Source organism: Hylaeus anthracinus, unplaced genomic scaffold (genome assembly GCF_026225885.1).
Source record: "Hylaeus anthracinus isolate JK02 unplaced genomic scaffold, UHH_iyHylAnth1.0_haploid 11985, whole genome shotgun sequence".
NCBI classification, from domain to species: Eukaryota; Metazoa; Arthropoda; class Insecta; order Hymenoptera; family Colletidae; genus Hylaeus; species Hylaeus anthracinus.
In genome coordinates, this window is record NW_026534333.1 from 4,683,210 (window position 1) to 4,710,693 (window position 27,484).

At 41.4% G+C, this 27,484-nt stretch overlaps 4 protein-coding genes across 7 annotated transcripts; 2 read left to right on the forward strand and 2 right to left on the reverse strand.

Annotated features, from left to right (window-relative positions):
- The first annotated feature begins 830 nt into the window (after positions 1-830).
- LOC128887400 (vesicle transport through interaction with t-SNAREs homolog 1A-like) lies at positions 831-2,662 on the forward strand. The gene is made up of 4 exons (XM_054143254.1): positions 831-1,065; positions 1,198-1,256; positions 1,524-1,871; positions 1,954-2,662. The coding sequence occupies exons 1-4, from the start codon at positions 972-974 to the stop codon at positions 2,110-2,112; spliced, it is 660 nt and encodes a 219-aa protein (XP_053999229.1). The 5' UTR covers positions 831-971; the 3' UTR covers positions 2,113-2,662.
- LOC128887384 (long-chain-fatty-acid--CoA ligase 1) lies at positions 2,247-17,580 on the reverse strand. Of its 3 annotated transcripts, none has more exons than XM_054143224.1 (9): positions 17,360-17,580; positions 15,805-15,953; positions 14,131-14,254; positions 10,740-11,076; positions 10,054-10,522; positions 6,521-6,811; positions 3,958-4,179; positions 3,399-3,716; positions 2,247-3,152 (listed from the first exon to the last, which is right to left on the reverse strand). In XM_054143224.1, coding segments are annotated over exons 1-9 (2,049 nt in total). In that variant the 5' UTR covers positions 17,361-17,580; the 3' UTR covers positions 2,247-3,014. The 3 variants fall into 3 exon arrangements, with proteins under 3 accessions (XP_053999199.1, XP_053999198.1, XP_053999200.1); XM_054143223.1 differs by lacking the exon at positions 17,360-17,580 and adding an exon at positions 16,554-17,048; XM_054143225.1 differs by lacking the exons at positions 15,805-15,953; positions 17,360-17,580 and adding an exon at positions 14,751-15,107.
- Positions 17,581-18,564: 984 nt separating this feature from the next.
- On the reverse strand, positions 18,565-21,735 carry LOC128887399 (uncharacterized). Of its 2 annotated transcripts, XM_054143253.1 has the most exons (5): positions 20,734-21,735; positions 20,512-20,622; positions 20,166-20,426; positions 20,006-20,065; positions 18,565-19,920 (listed from the first exon to the last, which is right to left on the reverse strand). In XM_054143253.1, the coding sequence occupies exons 1-5, from the start codon at positions 20,945-20,947 to the stop codon at positions 19,910-19,912; spliced, it is 657 nt and encodes a 218-aa protein (XP_053999228.1). In that variant the 5' UTR covers positions 20,948-21,735; the 3' UTR covers positions 18,565-19,909. The 2 variants fall into 2 exon arrangements, with proteins under 2 accessions (XP_053999228.1, XP_053999227.1); XM_054143252.1 differs by having other exon boundaries at positions 18,565-20,065; positions 20,734-21,681.
- Positions 21,736-22,545: 810 nt separating this feature from the next.
- On the forward strand, positions 22,546-23,550 carry LOC128887392 (bone morphogenetic protein 2-like). Its single transcript, XM_054143238.1, has one exon. It carries the CDS (start codon positions 22,546-22,548, stop codon positions 23,548-23,550), a length of 1,005 nt encoding a protein of 334 aa, XP_053999213.1.
- Positions 23,551-27,484: the final 3,934 nt, after the last annotated feature.

The following is a 27,484-nucleotide window of genomic DNA, read 5'->3' on the forward strand; positions in this document are numbered from 1 at the left end:
TCATTGACAATTATGCATCACACCTATGATACACTCCTGAGTAAAGGCGCATCAATAAATGGCGACAAGTGGACTCCATGGCAGTCATATATTTTTGTTTATTCGAGTCTCTTATTAAATGAATATAAATTTTCATATGTACAATCGAATTAATAATGTAAAAGTGTTTATATACATTTGTTCCTACGGTTAAATTTTAACATTGTTAGTGGTGCCATCGGTGGGGAACCGAAAAGTTTGTAGTGACAATAGTACCTCATTATTGGTGCTAGATGACGCCACTAATTAAAAGGTCGATAATTATTGCTACACTAAATAATTATTCATAAAAATGATTAATTTTACATATTAACACATCATTTTATACATTTATTATTTTATTTAAATTGAGGAATGAAGAATAATTGATTGAAAGATACAGTGGTGCCATCTAGCAACACTAGTGGAAACTATTTTGACTACAAACTTGGGCGTTTTCCCACCGATGACGCCACTGGTATTTTAAAAATACAGGGTGTCCCAAAAATGTTGTAACACCTTAAAAGGGGTGGTTCGGGAGATGATTTGAAAGAACTTTTTCCTTAGCGAAAATGTTGTCCGAGACTTCGTTAAACAGATATTAACAAAAAACTCCGACCAATCAGATCGCGCATATACCGTTGGAGCGGCCGCGGTAGCGTATGAGCGCGCTCTGATTGGTCAGTGTTTTCCTTTAATGTCTCCTCAACGAAGCCTTGGACAACATTTTTGCTAAGGAAAAAGTTGTTTCAAATTACCTCCTGAATCACCCCTTTCAAGGTGTTACAACATTTTTGGGACACCCTGTATAGTCCAGAGGGTGGAACGCAGACAAATTGTTCTCAGCTTCTCAGCTGATTTCAGAACGTACTGTTACAACTTACTATACGTATCCAGTGTTAAATGTTTAGTTTACTCCCCATTTGCTTATTGTCAATGGAAATACGTTTAAGATGGCGTCGCTCATTGACAACTATGAGCAACAATACGCCGTTTTGACAGCTGACGTTACTGCAAAAATTGGTAGAATAAGAACCCAAAGCGGCAGTAAGTATGAGAAAAATGAAATCATCATAACAGTCCCTTCGCAAGGCATTGATTGTTATTTTTCATGTGAACGTTGTCTGTATCCTGGCATTATTAAACAACATTAATCGATACACGTGACGTAATTTGCAGATGAGAAAAGAGCGTTCATTCAAGATGTGGACAGACAGATCGAAGAAGCTCAAGAACTGGTAAGAGAAAAAATCGGTTTACCCTTCAAAATTAATGTTACTTTTTTTAAATAAATGTTTCGAGTGTGTAGAAACTGAAAAATTCATGTGTCATAGTTAGGGGTTAGAAATGATTCACTGTTAATTTTTGCTTTGTCATGAATACTTATAAACACAAATACAATAATCATGAATCATTTATGTTTTAATATCTATTTTCAATGAGTTTGGTTAGTAACATACAATTTTTTACACTTTGATATTTAATTGTAAACATTCAATTTGTAGCTCGAGCAGATGGAATTGGAAGTTCGTGGGGTGACTGGTGCAGCTCGCGATCGATTACGTGGTCGTGTAGAAAGCCACAGAGCAGAACTGAAACGATTGACACAAGAATTCCAATTAGCGAAGAAGCCAAGAGACGATAGTATCGAAATAAGCAGAGAAGATTCTTGGGAAAACAATATCACAGAGGATCAAAAGAAAAGATTATTGGATACTTCTGAGCGAATAGATCGCTCTGGAAGAACATTACAAAATGGTTATCGAATGGTATTAGAAACAGAAGAAATTGGTGCTCAGGTATTGAAAGACCTGCACGAGCAAAGAGAAACGATCCAAAGAGGCAGAGGAAGGGTAAGATGTTAATTTCAACATAGCAATATTTAATTTTATTAGAAGGATTTTATTAGTTTTAATAATTTATTTATTGTTTTAGTTACGAGAGACAGATGCGGAGCTAGGACGCGGTTCACGGTTACTATCAGGAATGATACTAAGAAACGTTCAGCAAAGAATTATTTTAGCTGGAGTAGCGTTAACGCTTATAATTGTTGCTTGCGTGGTCGTGTACTATAGCTTTAAATCTAAAAGCTAAATATGCGAGTAGATTGTTTTATTGCTCGAGATACGACTTGAAGTCCATATTTATTATCAGTGAGTTTTAGATGTTATTATTCTCTTAAATGCAATGTCTGTTAGGTAATATTATTAAATTATAAATTGAAGAGATGTCGTAACATATCCTTTTATTGTTCTTTTTACTTGTTTGGATCATTGTATATTACTATAATTTAAACAGTCTATACTTCTAATTTTTATATACTCTGTTTCATATTAAATTTCTACCGATATCGTATGACGCATTAAGAAATGCTTAAATTTCATATATCGGTCGTCGAACAGACGAAAATATAATGTGTTATTAGTAATAAAAAAAAAAAATTTGATCTGTTCTATTATATCAGCAAACGCTGCTAACAAGCATCTATTAAAAAGTTTAACGATATTTCTAATCAACTTCGCTACGAGTTGTTCATTACGCAATTTATTGTTTTGCATCTCCCGCACGTGTTCGATCGCATTTGATAATACGTATGTACGGTTATCCGACTAATTATTGTTATTAATAAAACTATGCATTTATAGTTAGGTAGTAATCCGTATCAAAATATAAGGATTTGGGGACGGAGAAGACTGTAATTACACGCAAAGAGTATCGAAGGATTATCATAGTCAAGAGAAAATCAGACGCGCCTAATAATAACTCATTTTTATTACTTATAATATTGTCAATTACCTTAATAGCCTAAACGGTGCTTTTCGTTTTTGCGTCGCTATGTAACTGTGAAAATGATATAATAAAGTATCGCGGAATAACGAATATATTCGATGACGGAAGTGATTTCTGTGAATGCAACACAAAGGCATTTTCGGTCCTTCTTGTCTTTGCTGCTCCCAATGCTAATGAAAACAATTCGAAGTGAATGTTCAGTCTGGTCAGTCCAAATGTCGGTAAAGATCTTCGATCTGTGGTTTGAAGTACTCTTTCAACTGCGGCCGTTTCGTTTTCAATGTTGGCGTGAGGAGGCCATTTTGTACAGAGAACGGATCCGGGTGTAAATAAATATCTTTGACCTAATGTTAACAGAAATAAAATCATTGTTTATAATTTCTTTTCAAAACAAAATTAATTAATCATTTATTTTGACATTTTTCTGTTAAATTGTTATTAAATTTTTAGTTCTACCGTGAGCTATCTAGAAGTGCTATAATTCATTGAAATTAATAAAGATTTCTTTTTTGTACTTACAGAGGAAACTTTACTTCTTAAATGAAGCTATCAATGACTCGTTAAATGGCTTCAAATATAATTTTGTTTACCTGTTCAAAGGATTTGAGACCAGCTTCTTTTCCCCATGCGAGCATATCATCCAGGATCAACTGTTTAACTTGCGGATTGTTGCATAACACGCTTAGTGTACCTGGTATACCATTCTCCACCGCCCAACATTTCACAACATCCACGTCTGGTATTACTATTCCTACGACGCAAGACTTTAGGGACTCTCCATGGACAAATACTTGATGTACATATTGACTGCGTAAATAAATATTTTCGATCTTCTCTGGAACTATGTATTCGCCTTGCGACAATTTGAAGATGTGTTTCTTTCGATCGATTATTTTGAGCGTTCCGTTCTGCAAGAAGTAAATTGGTATAAACGATTAACGATATAATCATCTAACTTTATTCCAAAATTAATTCCAACTATGTATTTGCATCCGATAGAAAATGAAGGAGATAAATCATAATACTTTTCTTTTTATTACAAGGACATCGAAAGAAAGGAACAAATGCTGAATAAAAAACAGCTATAAAAAAAAAAAAAATATGGTAAATCGATTGTGGAAATGTGTTAATAATATTTTCGTGTCTTACAGGCAACCACATGCCGATGTCCCCTGTATGGTGCCACCCAAATTCATCGATAACTTGAGCAGTTTTTTCAGGATCCTTAAAATATCCCACGAACACGTTAGTACCTTTTACGCACACTTCACCTTTGCTCTTCTTGGCGTAGTATTCCATTTCCGGGACGTCTACTAATTTAATGCAGCAGCAAGCGACAGGTGGTCCCACGTGTTCCGGTACATGATCACCCTGCGATCGCGAAAAGATCGTTAATCGATTTCAACTTTTTTATCTATATTAACTTTAACTTAAGTAACGTTTTTATCTATTATTGAGATAACATTTAAAGCTCTCGTCATTACGATTCAAGGGTAATATAAAGATTGAACGACACAAATGTTGTCGAAATAAAACAAAAATATTATCGAATTTAATTATAAACCTAATCGCTACCAGTCAGTAAAATGTTGAAATGCAATATGAATGTAATGTTTTCAAAATTTTCCATCGAATCGAACCGATTGGAACGTATCGTGTCTGTAGAAATTTCCGATGACGTGCAACGTTCCAGTTAAATAAATCATTTTAACAATTGGCGACTACGCTCGAGCGATGCAATATTTTACAGAAGTTGCACATACGTTTTAATACATACGTCTGATTGTACAATTGACGTGACTAGCCACGTGCTTTGGCGCGTGGTTGCAAAAATCGTTTGTTCGATTAGTCAGCGTAAATATCTACGCTCGCCTATAAATAAATAACTCATGTCGTCTAGGTAAATCGATACCAGTAAACGCGATAAAAATAGTGACCATGCGTGTCACTTGATCGTTAGTCATCCCTCGATTGAAGTCAGATCGGATGACTTTGTTAAACGTTATGTAAAGCGATTCATTCTTCTTTGTTTTCGTTTCGTTATTAGTATCGGTCTCTATTTTAATATTAATTCGTGTAATAATATTTGAACGGGATATTTTAATGGTGTACGAGATAAACGAAAGCACTGTAATTTTAATTTCTCTAAATCGAAAGTAGTTATATTAAAGAGAAATAAAAACACTGGATTAAAAAGAATTTGTATCGTGTCATAGTGCTATTCGAATTTAACGCGAATTAAATTTCCGAAACGTTGAGAATCGGCGAGATATCGCTTTCTGCCAGTTGCCTACGAGCCGTGAATGTTTGTTTGCACAGTTTACGACTACTAGAAACCCCCTGATACGCGTAGGAACGGACAGATACTTAAATTCGTTAATACCCGCGAGTTGATTTATTTCTCAATCCTGGTCCTGGCTATTTTTCTAACTCGTCAAAGATCGCATATATCTCGTGACTTCGGCACAGTGGCTGCACGAGCAATTTATTTGCGGCACGTTTATTGACCGCCAGCTCCGCCGAGACACGGGATATATGTATTTGCCTCGAGCTGAAACGTCTGTTAATACGAGCTACACTTGTTTCCCTCTTTGAATTCCATTCAACGTATCGAGTTGTGTCGTAACCTCGGTTCCTTTCTTTTCGAATTTGAATTCGATCAGACGGAATAAAATATTTCAGCGAAACGTCGCGCGCGGTTTTTAAAGAGCATTTCCCGTTTTTTCGTAACAGTCTTCCGGTTATTTCGTTCGATTTAAATTTTGTAGATTTTTCGAAGGCTTCAAATGGAATCAGCTGGGAATCAGCATTTCGCAAACAGTTTTCCGAGGTCTGGGTTAGGGGAGCCCCACCTTTTTTTAGGACGAACTCGAAATAAATTACGAGCACTGAAACTGACGGTCTTTGATGCCCGGATAATAAACTCGTCGGAATTTTTAGTGCTCGTGTTACGAATCGTTGTAAACAACCGTCAACAATAAATTCAACTATGTTTACTGTCTAATCGACGAAGGCTTAATATCTTCGGTTTCCTATATAGTCGTGTAAATAATGTCAATCGGATGGAAAATATGTGCTATTACTGTTTAAAAGTAATATTCTAGGAATTTAATAACGACATAGACAAAAATTTATGGATAACGAACGTCGCATTTCCTGTAAACAGATACTAAGAAAGCTTGTTCCAAAAGCTTGATGCACGCAGTACGCGGAATGGGCTAAATGTAGTTTAATAATTAAATTAAATAATATTATTTCGTTAATGAAAATGATTATATTCTTGCATATCACAATTTTTGTTTCAATCAAATACTGCATTTATGTTGTACATTAATGTGAAAAATCAATGAGCTGACATTACTTTCCAGTCCACCTAATATTTATAAATGTAAATATACTTTATACAAAATTGTTAAGAAGTATATATTTTATAAATATATATTTTTAAAAAAAAGGACCCAACTACCACGCTGAGAAGCCCGGGTTCGAATCCCGGGCCGGTCCGCCCAGTTTTTCAAGGCATGGGCTATTATGATACGAAAGTATGGAACAAGTGTACTTTCACCCAACGTAAACGAATTTGAAAAGAAACGAATAGTTCAACCAAACTCTGAGAATCTCTCTCGAGAATGTCCAGGAGCGTTTAACCCCTCGAAAGGATTCTGAAGAATTTAAAAACGTCGAGATAGTATATCCAGTGGATACCACCAACCTGAATCGTGAGAGTGACCGGTGCGCAGCACTCTGTTTGCCCGTACCCTTCGACGATCAGGCATCCAAGGGCACACCTGGCGAAGGTGAGGACGTTCCCCGCGAGAGGCGCAGATCCTACGACCATCAGTCTCAGCCTCCCGCCAGTCGCCTCCTTGATCTTCCCGAAGGCCAGCTTGTCCCACACGCTGTTATTCCTGAGGATACCCTTCTTGATCTCCGCCTCTTTCGCACGCATCCCCATGCTGAACACCAGCTTCTTCAGGCACGAGCTCTGCAGTTCGGATTGGACCTGAAAACATCGATTGGTAGCGTTCGGTATCGATTCTATATTTAACGCGGCCATCGTGTCGAGTAGGCTCGAAAGCTGGCTGCAAGGGACGTTGGCAATCGGCGGGGTTGCAAAGCATCGACTCGTTTCGAACGATCGATTCATCGGTCGAGGGATTTGTAATCTCGAGCACGCTTCCATCGCGAGCACATCTGGGAACGATGGTTGCCAAAGCGAGCACACGCCAATGGTCGGTGTCGACGGCGACAGTTTTGAAATTTGAACGATCACCTTCGGTCGCTAGCTTCTCCCTTTCGGCGAGCTCGTTTGCCGCGGGGATAATTCGATTTCACGCGGGCTCTCGTAGTTTGTTTGAAGTCTATTTCTATTCGACTTATTTCTGCACCGTTTGAAGCCTCGCGTTCCGTCAAATGAATTCTCGCGAAGTACATTTACTTGCGCGACGCGTCGAGTGAGTCGTGGATGATCATACGCGCCACGTGTGGTTCGACAGGGGTACTCGATGGGTTTCGTTTGGCTCGATGAAAGCGACACGTAAATTTGAAATTCAGAATAATAATACAATTATAAATAACAGAAACTAAGATAAGCCTGAAAGACAACTCGTAATTTTCTTTTATATTGTACTTGGAAAGAATTCAATAATTATATTTTTGCGAAGTTACTACTAAATTTTACATGTACGAGTTAAACATTAATCGATACACGTAAAATAAATATAAACGAAACTCTTATTTCGCAAGGTAGCCCGTCGTTGGATCCTCGATCTTGGGACGGGCGCAAGTACACGTGTGTCGCGTGACGAATTCGACGCGTAGAATTGCTATGTATACGCACGCACAATACGCGAATTCCATTCATTCGAGATTTCACGGGCGCGATGGAAACGGGTTCGCCACCTGTTTCGTCGTGTTGGCTGTTACGTTCTCGACCTGCATTTGCCACAGTGGCGATTGGGCACTGTTGACACCTCAATGAGACCACGATACGCGGTGATGTGATGCTTTTGCGGTACAAGAGATTTTACGACAAAGAATCGAGGCTTCCATCGATTATCCCTGGAACGACTAGGGACCCGCTTGAATCGATTTATCGGAGAACCAAGTGGCCACGGTAGAATCGCATCCGACCTCAATTGCCGAGCTTAATAAATAATCTGACATGTGTTTAAATTATGCATACGAAATATGTGCACAGAAGCTTAAGATTACTCATAAGTAGCAATAGTTTAATGTACATATCATTGTAACAAGTTAATTATGTCCTTTCTTACACCTTGTACTCGTTTCTTTATAAATCTCCATTGAGATTTAAAATAAATTAAAAACAAAAAATATGTGCACAGACTAATAATTTCGTGTCACGAAGAGAAAATTCACGTGCGTCAGGACTGCTTAGAAGAAAGTTCCAACTAAGTCAGAGTCAGAATATCAACGCTATAAATTTAAAAAAAGTGTTGAAGAGCCACTCCAAGAAAATTTCTGGCTCACTAAACGATCAACCTCGTCTGGGCCATTTAATCGTGGCACGAGTAAAGTGGAGTAATTCGTTACTTTTTGCGAAAACAACGTGGCAACACTTTCCTATATAAACGACGTCAGTGGAACGGCAGAAGTTGTGCGAGACGCACGTTTACACGTCTGGAAATCTGCTAATGCAACTGTCAGTCAAGCTCGGGGATCCGACGCGAGAGATCCGTCCAATTACCACTGACAAACGGTGCCGTCGAAATTTGTTAACCGTTATACAACCTCCGAGAAATTCTGTTCTCGATCAATTACACGGTTCCAAATAAATAGCCCCGGCGTTAATGAACGCGCGCGCGACCTCGCACTTCCATGCATCCGTCGGCGTCGGTCGTAGAAATAATTCTTCTACTTTGTTGATTCATTCGACGCTTAATTGGCGATACGCATCCCGAATTCCAAGAGCACCGTGAAGATCTCCGTCGCCTATAGCTCATTCAGCACCATCGTCCTTGCGCGTGAGCATTCGAAAATATCTCCACGCCTTCGGATTCTCCTAACTTTGATCGCTAAGAATATAACTTGAGCGCGGGCCACACCGTATCCCAAATGGCAGGGAAAAAATCATTTCCTAAACATGCTTCTGAATGCTTTTTTTAACACGAAAGTGTTTTATTGGCAAAAAGTATGACGAAAAAGTGCTACGATTTGAGGCACGTCTATTAATTCCTACGAGCCTTAATGCCTCGCCTTACGTCGCACTTTTTGTCACGGTTGATGCCTCGAGTTCATTAATTCGAAGATATTATCGTTGTTGGAAAGGTGAAGACCTGGTTAGGTGGTCGTTTAACGTCTAAGAGTGTCGATTCTTCGCGAGGAAAAAATCATACCTCCGAGTACTCTGTACTTTGACGCGATACAGGATCGCGTAGTCCATTTTCATTCGACTTCGAATCGATTCGCCGTGTAAAACTAAAAAAATCTCGTACCTCGCTCGAACCATTTCACCAATGAATCTCTTCTCTGCACTGCTGTACTGGCGTGCAGAGAGGAGATTCATTGGTGAAGCTTTCAGTTGAGTAGGTTGAAGTGGAGTTCCCAACTCCAGTAATATTGGTTCGCGAGTCAGACACTCTTTCGACTACCAAGGGAAGGCTCAGAAGTGATACTCACCGATTGCAATGAAATTTGGTAGAGTGATAGATCTACATATATCTACATAGATATATCTATATAGAATAAATAGATGGCCAGCCATTTTTAAGAAAAGTTAGTTTAAATATGTAGTAAAAGCCCATGCAAGCCACTATGCCGCTGACCTATACCACTTGAACAGAAATATTTAACACAATTTAATACAATTACGCTTATTCTAAACATAGATCTATCACTCTACCAAATTTCATTACAATCGGTGAGTATCACTTCTGAGCCTTCCCTTGTATGTATTTGGAAACGGGTCTCATTCTACAAGCGGAAACGAAGCTGACTTTAACTATCGAGGAAGATGGGCATCGAATTTGTCCGGTTCAAGCGTTTCTCATCGAATCAAGAGAAACAATTTTTATGATTCTCTTTTTTTTTTCAAAAATGTAAAAGAATCGTTCAAACATTTTGTTGTTTACACCATTGAATCCAGCTTGAAATCTCGCTTCGACCTCCGCCTGCCCCATCGTTTCCCCGACGCGCAAACATCCGCAGTGTCGGTAAACAGTGAATAGCAACCAGGTGGTCGGGAACGTTGGGAAACTCGGGGATGTCGCAAGCAGCGCTCACCTTGTCGTACATTCGATTCAAGAGCCTCGGTACCGCTGGCATGACGGTAGGCCTCAAGGCTTTCATATCCTCGGGCAACGTTTTGATGTCACCGCTGTAAAAGCCCACGGACCCGCCCACCATGTACATGCCGTTCTCGCAGCACCGTTCCAACATGTGTGCCAGAGGCAAGAAGCTGATCATCGTGTCCTTGTACGAGGGCTTGTGCTCGCCCAGCTGCAACAGAACCGCGCAGACGCCCGCCATCACGTTCTGGTGGGTCAGCATTACGCCCTTCGGGTTCCCGGTGGTACCGGAAGTGTAGCATATCGTGCAGAGGTCGGTCACGTTCGGCGGCACCTCGGGGTGGTTCTTTTGCGCGCCGAGACGCTCGACGTCCTCGAACCTCACCACCTCGACGCCTCGGTTCTTCGCCCTCTGGATGGTCGCTGGTCGCGTTTCCTTTATCACCACCAGCTTCCTCAGGCATCTAGGAGGGAAATGGGGGCTGGGTTAGTCGCAGTGATTGGCAAAACACTAGACTTCGAATAAATCTGAAGATCTGTTGAACATTTTCCAAAGAATGAAATGAGAGAAACGCATCGGCAAACTTCAGATTTATTCGAAGTCTAGGGTTTTGGCCATCAGTCGATGGTTTTTCGCGTTGTCTAGTTGGACGAATTCGCTCTGAACGAAACGTCACGTACCTCGGTGCCTTGTCGAGTAGCAAATTGCACTTCTTGTCGTTCTCGCAGACCACCAGGTTGATCTCAGCCTGGTTGATGATGAAGGCGCAGGCATCGGGGCCCAGGGTGTCGTAGAGGGGCACGACGACGAGGGAGTACGTGTAGCACGCCTGCTCCGTGAGGATCCACTCCGGACAGTTCTGGCTGTAGAGACCTATCAACGTGTGGGATCCCGGTTGCAGACCCAGCGAGACCAACCCGGACCCGAAATTCTTCGCTCTGAGCAGGGTCTCGTTGTAATGGAGCCATTGGTACGGTTTGGTGGGTCCGTCGCGCCAACCGAGACAAGGGCCATTGTCTGCGTTGTCAAGAAGAGGAGCCAATGATTTCGTGGCCGTTTCACGAGTAGGAAGCGCGCCACGGCCGAAGGCCGCGTCTTCCCGTGTATAAAGGAATGTTAATTGCCGGCGTACGCACGATCTGCCAACTTGAGCTTAGAGGATGCCACGGGATAACGGTAGAGACGCGTGACCGCGACGAAATTTCGCACAGAGAACACCGAGATGGAGGAATCGAGGGAGAACGACGCGGTCGGTTGCTTGGACGACGAACGATATTTATGGCAGCGACGGAGCGCGATGATTAAACGATTAAAAGCTCACCGGTTGACGGTTACGTCTTCTTACGGAAGGATGATCGATCGTCCATCGAACGGGGAACACGACGCGATTAGTCGCGTTGAAAGAGGATTTATGCTTCTACGAGGTGCTGATTGAGTCTTAACCCTTTCAACCCCACCTTTTTCTGTTTCTCTTTTAAAAATTAATTATAGTAACCCTTTGCGCTCGAGAGGCGTCTTTCGGTCACCATTAGGTTTCACGCAGCAAATCTACCAGGAATAATAATTAATTTCTTTGCAACTCGAAGTGCCAATAAAATGATCGTCGGCGAGATAAAGGCGACCTCATCTTCTATGTCAATCTAAGCTTAGGATTCATGGCAATAGAATGGTAAAAAAGAATCGAGTTGTTGTTAAATACCAGATAAAAAGGCCTCGAGTGCAAAGGTACAATTCTGTAGTTGAATAAGGAGAGAGAATTTGCTCCAGCGCGAATTATTTTTCATTTTTGTTCACGTATGTTCCTTTATGTCTCATTTGTAATTTGTTCAAAGGCAATCAGAAATATTCACCGAGACGCGTATGTCTCAGTAGGATCGATAGAGTTAAGCGTACTGTATGCACAGTGTGATTCTTTAGGTTGTGTAATAAGTGGTGTATTTTGAAAGTACTATCTGAAACCGTTGCTTATATTTACACTGTGGATGTTTGCATGTTCATCGTAAATATTGGGAAACGTATAAATGCAAAAATATATAAAATATTAATAACAAAATACGCGTTACACTCTTAAGACATGCTTTCGCTTGAATCTGTATCGAAATCTGCACAACTATGAATTTGCATAAACACCCGCAGGCTACTTAGGTATATTAGTTGCGATGGATAAACATATCGAGTTGAGGGAGTTCGTGATTTTTTTTTTGGAGTCGAACTGTTTGACATAAACTTTCGAAATCTGGTACGTTTATTAGCACGTGTTTGTTGTTTCAATGTTATCATCGCTTCAGACAAAATGGACCCAGAATGTCACGCATCGCTTTGATAGTATTTAATTCATCGAAAACACTTCTTCATAGAATATTTCCTTGATACGCTTTCATAAATTGGAACACTTCAAGGTATCGTAAGTAACCGATTAATTTTAGAAGATCGAACGCGTAGATGTAGACGTACCCCTTCCCGTCAGGGAAGATTGACGTTTTGACAAACGCGTCTCAATTGGGAGCACGTGTTAAGACCGTCATCGTACTTTCCACTGTTTGCTTTTTTTAGACGTAGGTGCAGAAATGTGATGCGGTTAACCGAGATACACGAGACCATTGCGAAACATTTGTTTTCAACGGGACGTAAATCTTTTGATGCGAAACGTGGTAAATATATCGATTCGCGAGCCGTTGAAGATGCTCGTACGGGATAAATGTTTTCGAGTCCACGTGACGTGTCACGAGCTTTCATTAGCGAAAATCGTTGAAGAACCTCCTTGAAATCGTACGGATACAAAGAAGTGGATACGAGATAGTACCTTGGATTAATCAAATATTTCGTTACCTCTTTTTTTAATGGAATATAGTTGTAGGAATCAAAAATTTCAGTTGGTTACCGAATTATTTCCATAAAATTAAATTTAAAATTGACATTGGAATCTATATTAAAACGTTGATTAATATCGTTTCGAAATGTAAATAAACCGTATCTCCGAGTGAGATGTTCGAGGATTTCACGGTCTGGTTCTTCATGGTTGATAATAACCGAGGTTTTTGGATGTGTGCCGTCTTTTTTGATATATCAGTACAGACCTAATCCTATCACAAATCAACCTAACCCAACCTAACTAAATCTGAATCAGCGTATATCATTTTATTCTACACAATTTAATTCCCTAAGTATAATAAAAACGACGGTACAGTGCCGACTTAACAACGTTATCACTGGGAGTCTTATGTATACAATTTACAGAAGTACAAATATTGGGTTGTCCAGAAAGTTCGTGCCAATTTTTAAGAAAAATTCAAAGGTACATTTGAATTTTGATATATATTTATTGAATTATATAAATACAATTTCGTTCCACAACCTTTCCACCTTTTAAGGGATGCACCCATGTTAATTGTTTTCAATCATTTCAATATAAACAGGCGTGTATCACCTACCAAAAATCGGCACGGACTTTCCAGACAAACTAATATATAACTGATCGATACAGTGAAACGTGTACTAAATATAACAAAGCGTGTACTCCGCGAGGTCCTCGAGCAAATGTCAGCGTGAAGACAGCCCCTGTCCCAGCACCCGAGGCACTCGATGTCAAACAAATAAAAGAAAAAACAAGACTATCCTTTACGAGCAAAAAAAATATCGCGGCAACATCGTTCGCAACGCTTCGACCTGACGCACCGTCCCTGAGGACGACAGGTGTCCCGTGTCGCGGCGTGGGTTCCTCCGCGGGTTAAAAATAAACAACCGCGTCGAATTAACTAAGAACGTCGTTGCACCGGCGGCTCTCGAATCGGCCGAATTCGCGATAAATCCGTCCCGAGGCGGGGAAAAACCGAGGGATTGCGACGAAAATCCTCGATCTTATTAGTCGGCCGCGCTCGCGAAGCGCGTTTGTCAATTCGAACGCGGACCACGGGCCAGCCACTTGCCAAACGGTCCATTACGCTCGGCCGGCGTGCAGCCCGTCTCCTCTCGTTTATTTAAAACGCGTATGCGACACACGCTGGGTTCACCGTGGCGTTGTTAGCTGCGGCAATCTTGTACAGAAACGAGAGCGGGGAGGAAGGGACTTACTGGACTCTTTGGCGCCTTTGCGGAAACCGTCATAGAGGGTTCTCGTGTCCTCGTGAATGTAGCTTACGAACTTTCCCTCCTTGCTGTCCTTATAAAACCTCGACACTCTGATTAGGTCGGTGCCCTGCAAAACGTTTTGCACACGTGAAAATCCGGTGTATTCTCTTGCTTACGTAACGGAATGCCAAGTGCAAATCTAAGTATAGCCAGTGCGTTTTGGAGCGGGATTGGTGCGCATAGGTGAAACAGCCGTGGATCGTACGTCCCGCGGGACCGTCCCTCGGAGCGGGAAGCGAGAACTCGGAACTCGGGATGTAAAACGCTTCCCGCATTTCCCTGTACACCCTGGCACGACGTGTCACGGTTTCCTCGGCGATGCCAAGTCGCTTGTGCAACTAGTCTGGCCACCCACACGCACCTTCGAACGTACCGAACTCGCGAAAAAGCGATTTCGTCAGAACGTTTCGCCCGGTTCGTTAGGCGCGTAATTAGCGATCGATGATCGCGAGAGATTGCGGAACGTAGAGCGGAACGCGTGGCGTGTGATCGCGGGAAGCACGCGACGCGTTAGGTGGAAATGATCGCGGTGTACCGAGGATGAAGCAGGAGAGACACTCCACCTTGACCGTGTCGGATTGATCGGTGAGATCGATCGGTGGTCGAATGGGCTCGGGGGCGAAACAGCTCGACGACATATCTCGGATCGTCCGCGAACGCTGCACAGAGTGGGAAACCCCGTACGAGCGTCTACGGGGCCTGCTCGTTTATCCCTTCACCGGATGGTCGGGGCCAGCGACGCACTTTGTCCGTTACGAACGTGACGGGGGCTGCGCGCCCGCGAGAATTTCGCTTCGCCGCGTCGCGAGACGTTCGCCTTTGGAACACTTCGCTTGTCAGAGGTGCTACTGATGCCGATGCTGCTGCTGCTCCACCGAGAGGAGCGGCTGCTATCAGTAGCTCGCACATAAGACTAGCTCGACGTCCATCCTCTACAGCGATCTTTGACTATATTTAAATATAGTGGTCCGAGCTGGTGGTGCGAGCGTCGTCCTCGACGGACACCAAACTTGTTGGATAATCGCCAGACGCGGAAAAAAAGAAATCGATTAACAGCGGGGCTTTGACGTCGCGTGATCCACGGGGAAGAGATCGTCAACGCATCGCGTTACCGATCGGGACCGGATTCCGCTATTTGCGACGCGGCGCATCGTCCGATTGCAAACGCACGCGATTTGCGTGCTTACGCCAGAGTCGGGTTGAATGCGATCGATGAAATACACGATTACGACTAGGAAGTAACGATATACAGTAATGTCTCCGTGACTGCACAGATTTGTCTAGGATTAATGCACAGAAACCAGCCCCACCACTGGGGGGTATTCCTCTTGAGGGGTCGCAGAGTTCGATCGGCGAGCAGCGTAACATGATCCGGGACGAGGTATACGGGAACTCGATAAAAGCAAGCGGTTTCAGATAATCGTGGTGTCGGTTGTAGAAGCGTGCAAGTACAAAGCGTTACAAATAATGTTTTGCCAAGAAGAAATGACTAAAAACCCGCGTCGCTCTCCCCTGCAAATATATACCACGCGGTGAAAATGTACGTATTAGTCGATTTCCTGTTCAAGCACTTCAAGCGCTAAGCCGTAATTAACGCCACGAGGGATGTCTGCTCACCGAAAGTAACACGGACTGAGCATCGAGCGGCCACAGCGGTTTTTCCGGTTTCGGTCTCGACGCAAGGTAAGCTGCAATGCCGGTGACCACGAGGACTCCCGCTGCACCACCCAGGTAAGGCAGATAGTCTTCCAACTGCGACTGCAACACTTTGTTTAAGAAAAGGTTAATTTGTTTTTAGATTCATCCAACAACAAACTGGAGTTACAGTTTCAAGAATCAGAAGTGGACAATGTATTCCTTCGTTGCAATCCTTCGTTGCAATGTTCACTAAAAAATTCCAATTCGCTATTAAGTCTTCCTCAGTTAAAGGTAGATCAAACTATCCCTAAGCTTTTACATTTCTTGAAAGAAATTAATCTTTCCTTAAAGTCTTTATCGACTTGCTAATCCATTCGAATGGATATAGTAGTAGTCGGATGGTATCCTCTCCCATTGAGTATCTTTTATATCGCCTCTTCTTCTCTGAATCTTAAAATAACCTATGCCCTCCTCATCCCCGAATTTCTCTCGCACGTTATCCATTTTTCAACCAAGCAATAAAGCGGATAGCAATGAAGCGTTACGCGTCACATCTTCCTAGTTCCCTTCAGGAAATTCGTTCGCGATAAAAATAGTCGATCGAGGGAAAAATGCTGTTTCATGAAAGAGACAAAGTGGGTAGGATTATGAATGAAAATTACTATTCAGCGTTTTATTAAATTTTATATCGAATACCAATCAGTTTCAATAAATTAACTTTGCGTTACCTTGTGACATGTTTCCCCGAGTGTAGATCGCACTTCCAGTTTTATACGTGTATCGTTCCCAAAAACAATTTACTAAATTCCAAATGATTGCACTCGAATTATTCTTAGCCTTTAGATAAATTACAATTCAGTCCATCGACAAGATATTATATATTATAAATATTTAATTTTCTTCAATTTTACGAGTTATCGGGAACGCTAATCTTTCACAGTTTCGACACAGGTCACTGTATGTTGTACATAAAAAGAGAAACTTTTAGGAATCTCTTCCAAAGTTCTCGATTTAAAAAAAAAAAATTCTTTAATCTATATCATCGAACAAATTATTATTACCAAGCACTGTAGCGCGATAGAAGGGAAAAGAATACGAGAAAGCAAAATCGCCGAGGAATGCACGCTTTGAACACGCGCGAGGAAGTGTCAGCGGAAATCGTGTGCTGAGCTGCTTGAAAACTGAATTCACGTTACGTTCCATCGGATTGAAACGTACGCAAAACTCTGTGCACAGGTACAATGGGTCACGTTGAAAGTCACCCACCACTTGCTGCCAATAAGACAATAGACATGTTTAATTTATATTATATTCCTTGCTCGATTGCAAAGAATATCGTAAGAGAATTAATATAATCTTTAATTCAAGAACTGAATCAAGGCCTCGTTACTATTTTTAATATCAACGACGTTTCCCTCAAGCGTCTTATATCACCAACGAAACGATCGTTCAAACGATTGTACCAATCTGCGACAATTTTCATTGGGACTACGCGAAACCGTGGCTCGTTCGCGCTTGTTTCTATCGTACTTACTGTTAAATTAATCCGCCGCTCTGTCGCGCGATTCCCGTGGCAGACTGATGGGATTCACCAAGAGGGTACTCGAAGGGAGTAAAAAAAAAAATCCGTGGCCGCCCGATGCCAGCGGAAAACTCAGGTCAGAGCCACGGCATGACACTAATCTCGCCGGGAGACACGCGTTGTGGATCTACGTTGGCGTGTCTGCGGCGCTATGACGTCAGCCGACGAATCGATGCTGTCCACTGCAACGACCCTTGCAAGTCACCCCTAGCATCGCACTCTGGCCGAACACACGCAGGCGCGAGGGGTGCACCAACAAGGTCGTTTAACCCTCCGATTGCTATGGACGTATGCATGCGTTCGACGAGAACCATTGCTGGGGATTATGGACGCGTGCGTTGTCAAATTTCTTGATTCCTGTGTAATTTAAACATAAGCGTCAGTCGGGGAGATGACTTTTGAGTTGGATAGTTTTAGAGAGGTGCAGAGTTTACCTTTAAGATGGTGATGTCCCTTTGGCGATGGGAAGAGGCTTTAACTTCTAGCGATTGCTGTACATACACTTATTAATGAAATGTTCGGGTCACAATTACACAGTGTACAAGAGGAATATGGTATATGTAGTATTAAGAAATCGAAGGAACTTTGATTCCTTCTATCTCCCTCCGGGTCTCCACCCGCAGCAACCTCCACGTGATAAAACATGGTAATCGCTATTACTCGCGATGAAAGATTGTTCAAACAATCCTTCGTCGCAAGTAATAACGAGCTAGTGGCTGCGAACTTGTAATAAGATTTCGTCGTCGTCTATAGAATATTCTCTGGTGATCATCGTACAACTTTCTCAACAGTCCCAGTCTGGATAGTCATCTTCTTTAACGGCCATCGTGGTCTCCGTATTCTTCCGTCGATCGGCTCCCTCCTACATCAGCACTCTTCGAAATTTGCAATAAACGTATAGCGTTAGTCATAAGTGGATAACATTGGTAACAGATAGTCAGCGACTAGTAGACAGCGTCAGGGACAAGTAGTGCGACGAAAATTCGGTCGGACGCAAGTAGTTCGAACGCGCGTAGAAACGAACGGCCATGTAAATTATGCTTTCGAGAACCGATTCGAGAGACGTAGTATCTCGACTGAAATTTCTTGGAAAAAACCGCTCACGGAATTTAGAGAAGAAGCGTACAATATAAAAAAGGTTGATGGAAACGGAAGTATCGTTTTAAGCAATTTATTTCGAAAATTATAGTAATAAATGTGTGTATGTGCCAATGCCACACTTTTACAATGTTAAGGACTTATTTTACAAACACGCGTAGATCTTATTGAAAATAACATCGACAAAAATGTTCGTGTTACATTGAATTGGCAACAAATAAAAACGGGGTTTTAGAGTATTTACAGTTGTTGATCTGGACTTAATAGGAAGACGAAAAATCTCGTTGAAAAGTAGATAAAGATGTATGAAAGTGGAAGAAACGATATACATCGTCTTTGTATTAAGTTATCCTCCACTGTGTCTAAATACCAATTGGACACGACATCGACAGTTTGTTAAAAAATTGTAATCTCAGATAATACTAATAAATACTGGCATTTGAATATTATTTGAAATGCTAGAGAGCCGCGTGTGTTTCAGCCCTGCCATTTACTTTGGGAGTTTGGAACCGTGTCGTAGTCGAGTATACGACGTGTCCGACTCGTCCTTTTCGTTTTAGACCAAGAGCTTAATACAGTTTACCCTTTAGACCGAGTATAAAATTGTTATTCGACGACATTGACATAAAGGCTCAATGGAAGTCGAAAGGTTTGAAAGAACGGCGGGAGAGGACAAAAGAATAGAAAATGTGTGTGGATGTGTTGCGATAGTATGTAGTCTTTTAACGGTGAGCTATCTATACGAGTGAGTAAATCGTTCACTTGTAAGAACCTGTTAACCAGCTGCCATTAGACGTGATCGAGATTCGCGATGGTAGAATGGTTGACGGGTAGAATTTGTTATATGTATCATAGTGTTCGACAACACTCTAGCATTAAAATCTTCACATATCCTGAGAGTCTACTCAAGTAAACATATCATACGCATCGTATGAAATATCTACAACTCTCCTATCCCTTGGCACAATATTAATCAAAATTTCGCAATTGTTGCGAAATATTTATAGCCATGAATCGATTAGCATTGTTTCCTTCCAATTTGCTATGTTAACAGACGATTTGTACCCATATTATAGTATAATACGACGTGAAAATCTTGAAAAACCAAGAACCATGAAGTTACTATGAATGATTCCAAAGCATCGAATTACAAAATTTGAACGCATATTCCACGTGCAAACCATTCGTTCGCAGATTGTTGTTCGATTATCTCAGGTACATAAGCGTGGACGAATTTTTGTGCCCTGTTACGTCATTCGTATCCACAGCTATTCTTCCAAGATAACAACTAACTTGTTGTTTTGTTCCCAAAATAATAAATCATCGAATGACTATTTCTCGCATTGAAACAAGATGATGATTTCTCACATTAGGTCAGTCATGGCCTTTGAAAAAGGATAGTCACTAAGCCAACACTACAAACACCAGCCGTTAATACTCCCAAAAATATGTATGACGACGTGATTTGCCAAAAGGCAAATAAATATAATGTTTTATTACAATATTTTCCTTGAGCTGGATCATAATTTGGTTCGTATTCCTTGTACACCCACATCGACCCTACAGAAACAAAAAAAATGTAAGAATCAAATTACAGTAAAGAATCATTATACATTGTATAATTGTCATAACGGTGATGATACGAATCGGTATTACTAACCTATGATGAACCAAACAGTCATAAAACAGTTGATTAACATTTGTGTATGCGACTGTTGTATTCTTTCTTCGTCTTCTTCATGATGTCGGCCACCCGTTGCCAACAAATGTAACAACTGTTTAAAAACACCGAATGCACCACCCACTAATAAATATATAGGAATATATTCTCCTTGTGGGCAATCATTAAGGTAAACTCCTCCTATGACTATCATACATACTGGAATTACTAGTGTTACTCCTATGATAATGGTACATCCAACTGAAATTGATCACATATAAAATAGAAGAACATTTCCCAAATATATTAAATTACAATTATAATTATAATTATAATCGATGCTTACTAGTTCCTAAAAGCAGGATGATAATATTTTTCAGAAAATCAAACACTCCTTTGGAGACCCTACGCGCTTCTCTCATACGACCAAACAATGTATCATAGGATGGTGGAGGAGCTATAAAATAAAAATAAAAATATCAATTAGACATGTGTCGCTAAATTAAAGTAAATTAGTAGCATAGTATCTTGGTAACAACAATATTCTTTTGTTAGAAAAGTTATTTACCATTTGGATCTATAGCTTCCTCGTAAGAAGGAGGTACACCACGGTTGTTATTCAAAATATATGGATGACCCAATGGTAAATTAATGTTATGATTCGGAGGTGAAGGGCAAGTCGTACTAGGGTTCACACTGTCATTTGTATTCATGAAATTATTTTGTCTTATTTGACCCAATGGCATTTCTTCGCGTATGTTTGCTGCTTGAAGCCAATGCATGTTTAGTTTAACCAATGTATTTTACATTAACAATTTCGTGACGTTTGGCTGTTGTCAATAGCGACAACAACACGATAGCACGCACGTATCTTTATAACCTATGAACCCTTGCGTTCTTACTTCAATGTTGTAAGCGATGTTTATAATCGCATATTGCTTGAATATGGCACAGGTTTCTCCAAATATGTAATAAGCACGGTTCAAGTTTGTTTACTTGGATCGAATATAGATCCTAAATATAAACAAAACAATACAAACAGTCCAAACATACGCATATGTGGTACGTATATTTTTTCAAAAGAAACCTTTCTAATTTCGTGAAACAGCCCGAAAGTAGAATTCACGTGACACTGGATTTCATTCAATAAATACTGAGAAATATTTCGTCAAAGTATCAATTGTCACACCCGGTTTCTTCGAAATGCGAAACAATCTCGTTCTGTCAATCCGGCGTTTATGTTTGGTCAAGTCCACTCTTCCACACACTGAAATAGTTGCAATGTGCACGTTTCATGTTTCCATGGAAACATGCAACATTTCTTAACAGTTTTAGACAATGAAAAGATTAGGTATATTATCTGAAGCCAGTATTAATTTCGGAATCTTACATTTGCCATTTGCGGATTTACGCCGCAATAAACTATGCACGGCGTTTTACGGGTTTGATTACCAATCAATTCTGATTCCGAGTACGCATGCGGTTTTTTTAAACCAGTTTCGCCCGAGAATAATTTTACACAGGGTTTATCTAATTACAGATATGTAAATATTCATAGTTTTAACTCATCGAGACTATCGTTTCCACTACTAAGAGATTTCTGCTGTCAAAAGAACGCCATTTCTAAACAAAACAAAAACTTGTGACAGAACTCAGCTACGAGAGAAAAACCTTCCTCGATTGATTAAGGGGGTGTTCTCAATTAGGAGGTCTAAAAAAAGCGGTTTTTCATGAATTTTTTTAGGATGGAAAAAAAATAATTAATTCTATCAAACTTATTATCCTATTTTCATACAAATGTGAGTAGTCTGTACAAATTTTTTCAACGGGAAATATTCAAATTGAGTCAACTGCGTCAGAATTTGTACAGACTATTCAAATATGTACAAAAATAGGATAAAATGTTCAATAAAATTAATTATATTCTTCCATCCTAAAAAAAGGCACGAAAAACCGCTTTCTCTAGACCTCCTAATTCAGGATAGGCCCTTAATGTATCTCGTTCCTCTGTGTTCTCTCTTTACCGAAACAAATGTTTACAAAAATAAGTGCTTATCACTAATGGAAAAGGGTAACAAATCTGACTTGGCATATGGTCAGCAAGCGCCCTTGGAGAACGATGCAACCTGTCAGATAGCGTCGAGTGGCGGTCTGCCAGTGATAAGAGCATATTCCAGCGGCAATTTCGAATCCCCGCTCTCCATCGGCAGGCTATTTAAAAGCGGTCCTTCAGCTTTCGCTCGGTCCGACCAAGGATTCCTTTGCAGTCTCATGCGAAATCCAATCGACTTCGGGTCGAGAAAAGGTGTCCGAACCATGCGACTTTTTCTTGCTCCTGCGACCTAGATCCCTGGTTACCTCGATATTCGAATTCTTTATCATGAGCGCCTCTCGATATATCACGCTGCTCGTCGTTGGGACAATCAGCGTTTACTGTCTGTGGAGGACGGGCTCGTTCTCCTGGCGAACATCTGCGGTGCACGCGAAGGCGTCCATACAGTTCGACCTCTCCATTCCGGTCTCACCCTCGGTGCCTTATCGGTTTTCCAACAGGACCAATAGAAGAATCATCGACAGGAGGCATCGCGGAGTGGTGTCCAGATACATGCTGGAGCTGTACCATCGGAGATCGGACGTGGACATAGTCAGAGCTCTCCGTCCGATCCAGGTGTCCATTCCAACCAGCGACGGTGCCAGGATTCTGGTGTTCTCCGTGCCTCCGGCTGAACCTGACGAGGTCCTGGAAGCAGCCGAACTGCTAGGAGTCGCTGGAACGATCCTCCGAGTGCGACTGGACCGAATGAACAAACCTCTGAGTTGCAAGTCGAGACGAGACGACAGCTGGAGAGCGTTCAACGTCACTTCCGGCGTGGCCACGAGGGATGGAAAGATGGTGAAGCTCCGTGTGTACGGGAGGGTAGGATACCGTCCGTGCGGAGATAGTCCTATTTTATTGCTGAGCTACAGCAAGACGAAGAGAAACCGTCCGCGGCGTTCCGTTCCGGAGGAGGACCAGGTGGAGGAGGATGGTTCTCGCAGGAGACGCAGGAACTCGTGCAGACGGAGGTCCTTGTACGTGGACTTCTCGCTGATCGCGTACGACGAGTGGATCGTCGCACCACCTGGCTACGAAGCTTATCAGTGCGCTGGCAAGTGTTTCTATCCGTTTGGGGACCATCTGAGTCCAACTAAACACGCGATCGTCCAGACGCTGGTGCATGGGGCACTTCAGGGGGTTGAAAGTGCTGGGAAACCGGTTGGAAGGGCCTGCTGCGTCCCGACCATGCTCGCGCCTACGAGTCTTCTGTATCTGGACTCCAGTGGGACCCTGACTTATCAGTATGGGTACGAGGACATGGTTGTCAAAGAGTGTGGGTGTCGTTGACTGTTCCAGGTCGAATGGAATGGTCTCCAGGGGTGTGTGTTTGGTACTTTGGGGGTTGGGGAATGGCGGAACAGGGGGTACATTGAGCGATCTATTTGTAGATTGCTGAGTATGGGGATTCGTGAAGAGGCTTGTATTGTATATAAAATGATCGAATGTTATTCTATTGCGTGTAATTGCAGCTTTTAGTGCATTGATTTTTCTTGTATGCTATTTTAAAGAACTGGATCCTCCTGAAGTTGATCATCCTCGTCTCTAACATGACGAGTCGAAATGTTAAAAAATAATATTTCTCCCATGCAACGTAAAGAATCACCTTGAGAATTTATTCATTGGTTATTGGAAATGGTTAATTAAATAAATGTTTCTCTATGTATTGAATAAAATACTATTTATTATAGAAATAAAATTAGTTTATGAATCTCTAACTTTTTGGCCTCGAAAAATATTTCTCTAAGTGAAGAGCTGCTACAACATTTTTTAGCAGCGAAATGTGAAAGGATCACGAAGTAAAAGGTATGTACTATAAATCAGAATGGCCTATTCAATAGGAATGATTCTTATTAATATTTTAATATTACAATAGTTGTTCACCTATTTGTTTTTGAATGTATAAAAAAAAAAAAACTTAAGAATATCTGTATCGCCATCTAGTAATGAATAAGCCAAACTAGTCGGCATCAAACTTGGGCATTCTCCTAATAGAGGGCGACAGAGGTATTCTTAAGTTTTTTTTTTTATATATTTAAAAACAAATAGGTGGACAATCATTGCAATATTAAAATATGAATGAGAATCATTTCTTAGCCCTGCACTCTTAATTTTTCGATTAAAATAAACAAATGGCTACATTCACCATTGACAGATCGTACTCCGAAAATAGTTCAGTTATTCACCGCTAGACGACGACACCAATTTCACGCGGGAAATTTGAATGCTATTTTATTTAATTAATAAAAATTCATTGTATTACAATAAAAATATACGTAAAAATGAAGTAAAGGATTCAAATAGTCTCACAGTATTGTTCTGCAGTCGTAGGTTAAGATACTATGCTTCATGGCTATGGTTTATTATAATTTAAAAGTCGGTTAATGACTAGAAGAAGGAAATCAACATCCTCGCTAAAATGAAATAATAAAGAAACGTTGTGAAAACCTTGTGGCAAGAAATCTATGCATTCTTTTTACGTGATGAACGTTTTATTCAATTACAATAATAATCGCCATCGTCGTAGTGATGATAACAGTAATAATAAATAATCGTAACAACGGCACGCAAAGAAAATAATCGCAACTGCGGTGACGATAATTACACACTCGTAACTTCCAATAATAATAACCATGACGATAACAATAATGAGCAACAACAATCGAACGGGCAATTAAATTATCCACGATTAACAATAACTAAACGACACAGCCGTGCGCTCTGCACGCGTAAACGATACATTTCTCTCGTAATCTTACGTATATTACATGCGTGGATTGTTTGTGTGATTGTACAGGGTGTAAAGAAAACGAGTGGCACGTAAAATCATTGCGATGATCGAGCTGGCGTTGAGTCTAACTCAGCAAATAAAAATAACATTAATTCTCGTTAAATCTTTCCTTCGATTTTCGCGTACGGATAGTTTCTGGTCAAAGAAAATCACCAGCGATCGTTTGTACGAACAATCGTGTTCATTCGTCCTGATAAAATGAAGTAACACAAATTTTCTCCGCACCCCATGGTTCCTGTACGTGTATAATAACGAACAGATCAAAGTGTCGAAGCGATCTAAGGCACGCGTGCCTTCGATTGTCATGGCATCGATCCAAAGACGCCTCGACGGTCCTCGATAGCGATTTCCTTCTGCCTTCGTTCCACGACGATGAGCACATCTGCACGGACGAGTTACGTCGAGTCGAAATTTTAGAAATTTACTATATCGAGTAGCCGTTAGATATTTCGATAATTTGGACTCGACGTAGATCGCCATCCGAGTACAGATATTAATTCACTCATTCACACGTGTGCTAATTGCGTGTGTGTATGTACGTGTTTCGTGTACGTGTCGCTAAGGTGTACGAAAATCGGCTGCAAAAAGGGGGGGGGGGGGGAGTGACCTATGAAATGCGTATGAACGAGTGTCTCGCTTATGTACAGTGCTCCTTGAAACGTTACGAGAGTACAGTTGCAACTGCTTCACAATTCGGTTAGCGATTCGTCTCGGCGACAGTCGGATCGGTTTTTCGCGTTTACGCTCGATCCTCGTCCCGCGAAACGTCCCTTGTCCGTTGGCGTTTCTTCGGCGACGGTTTCGCGCGTTGTCCCGGCTCGGTTACGAGGGCTTGAACTATTACAGGGCTGGGACCGTTCGAATAGTCGAGTTTTCGAATAGCTACGTGTTTCAATATTTAGTTCGAATAGTATCGGAGTAGTCAAGTACGCGAATTCTAAATTGGCGAACAGTTAAGAATTGGAATTCGATCGAGCGCCATCGTCGAATATTTGAATAATTCGGGTGTTCGAATCCTCGATGAAAAATTCGAGATGCCCCAGTCCTAGCGTAAACGAAGCTTAAGCAAGAAATTCGCGCGCGTTTTATTCTCCAGTTGAGTCACCGTGGGCGCAGCAGCTTTTACTATCCTCTTTCTTCATTCGAACGTTCTAGTTTCTCTTTCAAAGCGGACAAAATAACGCGTATCTTATTTTCGAGAACGGTAAAGTTCCTCGATGCTTCTGAAAACTATATAAAATAAAAAATTTAGACTCCTCGACCGGTAGTCTATTAATCGATTCCTTTCCACGGCGAACAATACTTCCTTATTTGTTACAGACATAGTACGATCCCATTGTACGATTCCATATCTTTATTCGACGAGTAAGAGACAACAATTTTTCATCTTTATTCGATATTTAAAATTTTTATTTAGATAAAGATTGTGCCCATCTCTGTCTACTTCTGCCCGTTATCCTCCCTCTCCGAACCTCCTTTCCGTTTCTTTCCGGCATTCTGGAGGATCCGGTCGCCTTTCATCGGCTCTCCGAATCGCTTTCGATCGACGGAGTCCGATTTCAGTCCGCGCTCTGCGCCCGCGGTCGATCGAGAAAAAGCAAGTTTGCGGATGGTGAACGTGCGAAAGCCGAACAGGTTTATGAGTACGAGTCCGTGATCTCGGTTTTGTCTCTTTCTCTCTTTGAAAAAATAAATCACTTTGCTAGGTTTACTCTCTGTCCCTGTCGCGCGCCTACGAGCCGCGACAGTTCGCCATCTGCGGGAGCTAAAATCTACGGACGCTAACGTCGGGTTCGCGTACGACACGCCTGATCTATTGTAAACACTCTATCGGAACACCTACTGATCTATCGCGACTGGTTGTTGGTTCCTCTTCGAGGCGTCGGAGCCGTGCTTCGAACGCCGGCGTCCAGTTCTTTAAACAACTCGAGGAAGTTCGTTAAAGGGTCGAAGAGGGTCGATTTCCGTGATTCAGACATGGGTGAAATTCTTATCCAGACGAAGAGCGATCGAACGTTATAATTTAGATCGTAGAACGAAATATCTCGAAAAAGGGCGAATGAAAATTTATATAGAAGTCCAAACGAAACATAAGGGACGAGAATTTGAACCCACGATCCACGGATCCACAGTCGACCGCTTTACCTACGCGACCAATCTCGTACCCTACGTTTCGTCTTCTTTTTTAACTCCTTATTGTTGGCCGTGGGAGGCGTGAATACTACATTTATTATTTTCCCTTTCGTGTTTGATTCTTGTTTGCGATTCTTACATGATTCACCAGCATAACCAAAGGAGGGACTCCGATACAAAGGTTAAACGATGAGACTACTCTTCTACTTTTACTTTCTAGAATAAAATAATCATAGACTAAGGTTCATCTTGAACGATAAAATTCACCTCGACTTCGATCAAACGTCACTTTGGTTTCAT